Below are 8,055 nucleotides of genomic sequence, written 5' to 3'. Positions count from 1 at the left end.
GCTGAGAAGCAGCTTGACTAGCCCAGCTCCTGCTGCCTCCCCCCCCCTAAAAAATTACACTTTGGCGAGCTTACAGCAGTGCCAATCAGTGCTGCGTAATCGCCACTCCGGAATTGGAATGACTCCGGAATCATTCCACATTTTCGCGACCCCGGAATGGAATGGGAATGGAATGGGGACAACGCTTGGAGGAATGGAATAGGAATGGAATTAAGCGCCTTTTGCACGGGATGGAATGGGAATGGAATTACGTCTTTTTCCGAAAATAGAGCACGTTTTCGTCTACGCGCTGTTTTTTCAAACTTCAAACATTAGTAACGTAGAGCCTCGAATTTAACAATGAAGCAGTATTTTTAAAATGTCTTGGCTGATTACAAGCACGGTGCATTTATAAGCAACGCGCCTACAATTCTGTCCTTATAGACTGTGTTGCTCTATTTTTCGCGTGACCGTGGCTCTATACCGTTGGCATCCGCCGTGCGGAACTACGCACGACGAATAAAACCAAAATAAAGCTTCTTTTTGCACCTTGCACTGCTTGCAACCTTTATTGCAGCATTTAAAAACCACGAGGACACCTAAGCACTTTTTATGACGTAGTGATTGCCAAAGAACTATATTTGCCAGACGTGTTGTTGTTGTTGTTGTAGAAACGTTTGTTTGAGCCGATAAAAATAAAATAAAGCTGGGTGGCCTCTTCTAAGTTCAGAAAGCTGCGAGCGACCGTTGCTGCTCTAGCCCGGGAGATCAGGCGTTCCCGAGTCTCGAGCTGAGAGCTGGTCAGCCCGCACTCCCACTGCTCCGGGGTGGGATCAATTATCCCTGCGCATAAAGTTGTTTCCATCCATTCCCATTGATACCCCCCCCCCCCTCCCCCCCCACGAAAGTGGCGAATATTCTATGCACAGCCTGATCTTTATCTCACGAGCAGTTTAGTACCTGACACACGTAAATAACCTTGGCGACAAGGAAGACATTGCATACCTGCGCAGAGGCGAACACAGAAAGTTCTCCTCACCCCATTCATGCTTGCGAGGCGCGCTTGACAAGCGTGAGTGCTGACGATTAGTGCGGCCCAGTGTTCCGTATTCGATGCAAAGGCACAAGGTGCGTGAGTGGTGCACTGTTCCAACTAATACCAGCAGATCTAGAGGGTTTTGTTCCCAATTAACCAAATCTTAGTTTTCTCCATATTCACTACCGCTTCAGACGCGTGGCGAAACTGTTCAGTCTTCATGAACACTACATTTCTCAGAGAAAAAAAAAACGCTATGTCGTCATTTTAGCATTAACAGATTTAAGCTTAGACATGATTAAAACATCACCATCCATTCAATCACGCTGACCATGCAAATAGTTAAAGAACACCAGATGGTCGAAATTTCCGGAGCCCTCCACTACGGCGTCTCTCATAATCATATCGTGGTTTTGGGACGTTAAACCCCAGATATTATTATTATTATTATTATTATTATTATTATTATTATTATTATTATTATTATTATTATTATTATTATTATTATTATTACCATGCAAATACTATAGGTAGCGGGAGAACTGCCCCTATGGGAATTAGTAGGGTAGTTGTACTGCACGAGATATGTGACGAAGCTACTATCCCTCGACCTTGGTAACGTGTTTTGCGCACTTTTGCAGTTCTTAATGCATCTGATGACAGCAGCTTTATGGGGCTTGATAAAACTATCAAGATGCCTTTCCTACGTTCAGGAATTACAGGAATGGAATTGAACTGCACGGTCATTCCCGGAGTGGGAATGGGCTAAGTTTTTTCATTCCGAGGAATTGAAAGGAATGGAATTGCGACAAGTTATAATTCCACGGAATGGAATTGGAATGTAATGGAGGCACCCATTCCGCGACACTGGTGTCCATCAACAACCTTATTAACAGGGTAAATGAACTGGAAATGAGAAAAAATGGAAGGAGGGAAAAAAAGGATTATCAGCAACAACGCAACGCATTTTCATTGGAAAAAAAAATTAATAAGAAGACATTGCAACAACTTATTATGCAAGATTAAACGCCGGATTTCGGAGAATCGGAGATTTACGATAAATGAACTCCGATAAACGCCGAATTTCCTAAAAAAAATAATAAACTCCGATAAACAGCCTCCAAATTTCAAGAAAAATGAACTCCGAAAACACGGAGCCCCAAGTATGTTATATGTCAACCCCGTATTCCGTCGCGTTTTCACAAGGACTAAAAAGTTGAAAGTACCACGAGCGGTTGATCGGTAGTCCCGCGGGCTGTATTTTCTGCATATCCTTGCGAATCAATTTCAGAGATGTCACTCGTGGTGGGCGAACTGACTTGCACGGTTCTTTCTAATCCAAACTTCGCGCCTTCGCTGCCTTGCGCTTGTTCACGGCAGATGGCGACGCTGGTCCGAGGGACTGAGCTTTTCACGGATTTTGCCCATGAACGGGCATGTGCAACACTGCGAGACAAAACGTATTGCAGTATTCATTATCTCTGCACACCAACATAGCCGTGATTAAGTTAAAGATTTACGGGTAGATTAAATGTTTGATAAGCTACTGACTGATTTTAACGCTGCTCTATTAGTCTGTGCACGTGCAATAAATATGCGTTCCACAACAAATGTCACTGCACATCACTACATGCTGTGTCTACACCACCCTTTGGGCAAAAAGTGATCCCGGTGACTTAGCTGAGAGGTTACGTCTCCGGTTTCTGATTAGCAGGTCAGAGGTTCGAATCCAGGTGAAAAGTACAATCCATCATCCCCCAACAGCTCACGTTGGCGACGGGCTATCTTGCAAAAGCTCGATCGTCTTTATACATAGGGGAAACATTTAAGTAAGTCCTTTGAAAACGTAACCTGAGCCTACACTGCTCTTCGTTACACCTGTCGAAGGACACAACTGTGTTTTGCTCTTAAAACCAGTGGCCTGGACGGTTTTGGGGGGCTCACTGCCGCTTGTTATGCAAATAAACGTGCGTGAGTAGCAGTAAACGGAAACCACGCTGATGTTGTGATGATCTGAGCTTGGCACGCTACAGCTTTTGAAGCGCTACACCGGTGAAAATTAACTAGCAAGTGCTACCACTGTTCTCCGTTCCTCAGGAAGGTGTTCAAGGGTGCATTGGGTCCTAAACCTTAAACGACGCTTTATTAAATGATGGCGATATCAAACGCCAAGACCTCGCCGTAATATCACATGCAAGATGGTTATTTCAGTAATTACAAATGCCTACTTTTAATGACAGAAGTAATGATCCCACTAATACATATAATAACGGCGGCTATTCTGCCAATTTTTAGGACATTGAATAAAGTGGAACAAGATCGACGCAACGGAAGTCTTACATATACACCATATTAAATCTACTACGAGGTATATCGCTCTCTGCTAACGGATTGCAGGAGTAGAGTGGCTCGATATCAAAGCAAACGAACTTCTCAGGTAGTTCCAATTTGACGCACTTGTTTTATCACAACTTGCAGTAGGTCGTCGACGTACGCGGCATCGTTCAGGTCACGACGAAAGCCGGGCTCTAGGCTAAGCTCGTAGCCAGGACCGTACATCATCAAAAAATGATGCTCAGGAATGTCTTCCTCCACCTCCTGTCCTAAAACCGCCGCCGTAACTGCGGTCCAGCAGCGAGCAGCGTTGGCGGCCGCGTAGCCGCCTCCACCGAGAAGTAGCAGCGGCAGCCCCCAGCTTTGCACGAGACGAACGCACTGAACGAATGCGCCTGGGGTCAGATTCCAGGCTCCGAGCGGATCACCGGACAACCCATCCGCTCCGCACTGGCAAACGACGGCGTCGGGTTTGTACCGCTCTCTGACCTCGTTGACTACAGTCGTCACGACGCGCACAAAAGTAGAATCGCTAGCACCGCTCCGTAGCGGCAAGTTTATCGAGTAACCACAACCCAAACCAAAACCTAGGTCACTCGCTGCTCCCGTACCGGGGTAGAAACCAGGCTCGTACTGATGAACCGACACGGTCAGGACCTTGTCAGTGCCCGCGAAGGCTTCCTGAACTCCGTCACCGTGATGAACGTCCAGGTCGATATATAAAACTCGCCGGAACGTGCGGCGAAGTTCCAGTATCCCAAGGACGACGTCATTGACGTAGCAGAAGCCTGCTGCTTCGCTTCTATGTGCGTGGTGCCAACCACCCTCCCAATGTATAGCAACGTCGCAAGTTTTCTCAATAATGGCTCTTGCAGCTGCTAAGGTGCCACCTGCAATGTGCCTCACTAAAGTTAGGAGCCGTTGGGTAGGGGCACAGTCATCGACAAGGTTGTAGTCATGGGCACGTCTTACGATATCTTCCTTCTCGAGGTCTTTTTCCGCTTCACAGGTCTCTAGGAAGTCGACGTAGTCTGTCGAATGAAACAGGCAAAGATCTTCGCGACTGGCCACCAGCGGATGAATGGTGTGCAAGGACTTGAGCAGATTGTAGCCCTTTAAAAGTCCGTGGACGAGAAGACAACGTCGACGAACGCGCGGTAGCCTTTCGCACTCAAACAGGTGAGCTGCACTGTGGACGTAGCCGACGCGGGCGTTTCTTGCAATCGCCGACACACCCGTTTCATGGACAGCGTCAGAAGCATCCGATGCTAATTGCGGCGACATGCCGCAAGGGATGATAGCTGCACTTGCTTTATCACTGTCATCATCGTTGCCAAAGATAGTGGAATACAAGTTTTCATACATGCTGCAAGTTCAAGTCACGGGACAATCGCAAACATTCACTAGCCGCACCTCCCTCACAGCCGACACGAAGCGCGCCCAAATTTTGAACGGGATTGGATTGGCTCACGTCGGCTTCAATATCTTTTTTTTTTCTAAGAGTTTCAGTTTCGAGCGCGCACGACAAGTGACTTGAATGAAAAAAAACAAAAAAAAACAAGCTTGCTTGAAATGTACTTGTGGGCTAGTTGATTGATCATTATAGCGTATGGCATCGCACAGCGGGTGAAAGGACGAACACACACACAAAAAAAGGACAACACAGCACTTTCTCAGAGTGACATGCAATCATTATACTCCTGTTGTGCGGTATCAAACTTCATGATGCTGCGACAATGTTCTGAGTGGGCATCACGTTTTGTATGGCCTCCGAACTCACGGTGTCCCATCACTTTATGCGTTTTAATCTCGAAGACCATGCTTTCGACGCACTGCGATGTCGCCGTTCGTCCTCAAAAAAAGCGGAACGTACTGCGCACTGCGCACGACTTCAAATGTGCAGAAAATGGCGACGCTTGTTCTATTAAGTTTATTTATTTATTTATTTATTTATTTATTTATTTATTTATTTATTTATTTATTTATTTATTATTGTGTCCAGGCTGTGAAAGAAGACGCCGTCCGCTACGCCGTCATGGAGGATTCTCGGTTAATTTAGGCCGCCTGGACATTGTAACTAAACCGAAGCAAATGAGCAACTCTATGACATGAGCATTTTAAAGCGAAGCTGTAAAAGCATGGTCACATACAGTCGCGCCAAATATGAGTTGCAACATGTTGTCGTGCTCAAAGTGGTGCCAACACTGCAAAGCGGCGCCGACATAGCAAAAATCAGTGATGTAAACACTGTTTCAGTTATCAGTTATTCAGTTAATGCCTATGGATCCAACGGTGATTGTTGTATCCATAGGCCATTTCATCGTTAGCTACTAGACTTCTTGCACGAATCAAATTTTTCGTGTATCTCTGACACCGTGTTTTACTATGCATAAAATCGAAAAAAAAAAAAAAATGAAATGTGCTTGCCTAGCTGTGATGCATGAACAACTGTATTGTCACAAAATAATCATGGTAATAATTAGAAAGGAGGACGTTATTATGTGTGCGACACTTTTACATAAGTTTAATTATCTCCACGGCCAAGAGCGAACTTGAAAGATTAATGATAAAAGCTCACACGGTTCCTTATGCCTTCACTTAAGACGACCCGAAAGTGAAAGCCATCTTTTTCTTCTCAGTTGATGTATAGATCCTGCCCCGCCACCCTTCGAAAGCTTTCTGCACCTAACGTGGTTTTGTAGTGCCTCCAAGATCGGAGGCACCTCACCTGTTTTTGCATTGCCTCCGTGATCGGACCACCTTTGACCAAGCTACGATGTCACGGGATGATGTCATCACGTGACGTCATAGTGACGTCACATTTTGGCGATCTGTGACGTCATCATCGTGATGATTTTTTGCATCATTCGTCCCCGACGCCGCGGGACGCAGGCGCCGACGGTAAAATTTCGCGTTTGATGAGGCATTTATAAACGCCGTAAAAAAAGAAAGAAATAAAGATTGGTGATAGCGATTTGTAGGCGAAATAAACAGAAATGAAATACGTGACCTGTAGAGGTCTACTGCAAGAAAATTTAGAAATATTCTTTTTAATGGGGTGTGGGGGTGGATGTGTTATTAAAAGCGCGATCTCACAATGAGACATATCTAGTAGTGGGGGACTGCTGATTATTTCAAACTTCCTGCGTCTCTTTAGTGTGTGCCTAAAACTAAGTACACAAGTTACACAAATCAACGATCTAAGGCACCCGTGCCGAAGAAGCAGTGAAAATTTCTTCGAGTTTATGTTGTGCCCGTTGGTGAAATACATGAAAAAGAACCATTTGTTGACGACGACAGAAACGCGGAATAATGCACCGACTTTCAAATGACCTTTACATCAGAGAGTTTTAGGCATACTGTCAAGGGAGATATTTATAGACCAAGTAAGCAAATAAATTATTTAAAATGAACCATAAAAACGCTGCGCTGTGCACAAAACTGTAAATTCTTCTTGTGCTTACAATCAACGTACCCTTGAAGAAGCAGCGCGTGGATACGTCGACGATACGCGTACAACCCGCCACGGTGGTCTGTGCTCGACTGCTGACCCGAAGGTCGCGGGATCGAATTCCGGCCGCGGCGGCCACATTTTACATGGAGGCAAGAATGCTTGAGGCCCGTGTACTTAGCTTTAGGTGCACGTTAAAGAACCCCAGGTGGTCGAAATTTCCGGAGCCCTCCACTACGGCGTCCCTCATAATCATATCGTGGTTTTGGGACGTTAAACCCCAACAATTGTTAAAATATTTATACTGCGTACAAGGGGCCACAAAGCGATGCTGTCCACTCGCGATACAATACGTTCACTAAATAAAAAAAAAATGGCACGAGAAAATACAAAGCAGTGGTTGCACTACTTTCGTCCTTCCGTGGTCAGAGCGAAGCGTGTAAGAATGTTATTCGGTCCATCGAGAATGGCGAGTGACACCCTCCCATTTTTCGGTCGCTCATCTCACGTTTCTGACTTATGCCTTCTTCCCCGTCCCGCTCGCTTGCTCTGCGGCTCCGCTTCGCTGCCGGTTGCCATCTGCCGCGGTCTTCCGTCAAGACCCCGCATGCTGAGTCTCATGCGAATACAGTTCTTACATTTTCTTGATGCTGCCCTTCTTTTTCTTTCGACAGTCATAGCGTGCGGCAAACTACACAGCAATAGAAAGAGCAGGAGAGAGAGAGAAAAGGAGCTGGGGAGGATGAAGAGTTGGAGAATGGTTGGAGAGGGTGAAGCGAAACTGAGGGCTGACGAAGCGTGTGGTGCCACGTCTGGCAACAACGCAGATTCTGCCGCAACCAATGAGAGAACGGGGTGCTCCTTAAGGTGCGGCCCGCCCAGTTGGCTCCACTCTTCCGACTGTGTGTGTTCTCACTTCTCGGGCTTCGCTTGGTGCGGCAAAGTTCGGAGGAGGCTGCAAGCTCTGTACGGGACGGTAAGTGTGTGCAACCTCTTCTGCCTGGAAAAACTTTCTGCACGACAGCGAGGATAACTTTTAGAACTATTGTCTGACGCTAGGCACAAAGTAAGTGCTAAATGCAAGGTTTTACTTGTGAAACATTTGTTGCGCGAATTCCACTTAATATTAAAAACGTATCTAAGTGTGTACGTTTACACGAGCACTATGGAGATCGTATGTATGTGTCCTGTCTTCTGTGCTCAAAAAATCGTTTTGAAGTACTCGTGAGTATGGGCTGTAATTCATACATTCATC

At 45.9% G+C, this 8,055-nt stretch overlaps 2 protein-coding genes across 2 annotated transcripts in view; one reads left to right on the top strand and one right to left on the bottom strand.

Moving 5' to 3' along the window:
* Positions 1 to 2,996: 2,996 nt before the first annotated feature.
* Positions 2,997 to 4,790, bottom strand: LOC119398629 (histone deacetylase 8). The gene has a single exon (XM_037665463.2). The coding sequence runs from the start codon at positions 4,712 to 4,714 to the stop codon at positions 3,449 to 3,451; it is 1,266 nt and encodes a 421-aa protein (XP_037521391.1). The 5' UTR covers positions 4,715 to 4,790; the 3' UTR covers positions 2,997 to 3,448.
* A 2,856-nt stretch (positions 4,791 to 7,646) lies between these two features.
* Positions 7,647 to 8,055, top strand: part of LOC119398619 (SPARC) — a 39,051-nt gene continuing 38,642 nt past the window's right edge. The window contains exon 1 of the mRNA XM_037665455.2: positions 7,647 to 7,776. The gene's annotated coding sequence lies outside the window, so the exon portion shown is untranslated. The remainder of the gene's footprint in view (positions 7,777 to 8,055) is intronic.

This window comes from Rhipicephalus sanguineus, chromosome 1, assembly GCF_013339695.2.
Source record: "Rhipicephalus sanguineus isolate Rsan-2018 chromosome 1, BIME_Rsan_1.4, whole genome shotgun sequence".
Taxonomy (NCBI): Eukaryota; Metazoa; Arthropoda; class Arachnida; order Ixodida; family Ixodidae; genus Rhipicephalus; species Rhipicephalus sanguineus.
This window is presented reverse-complemented; position numbering and strand designations above follow the sequence as displayed.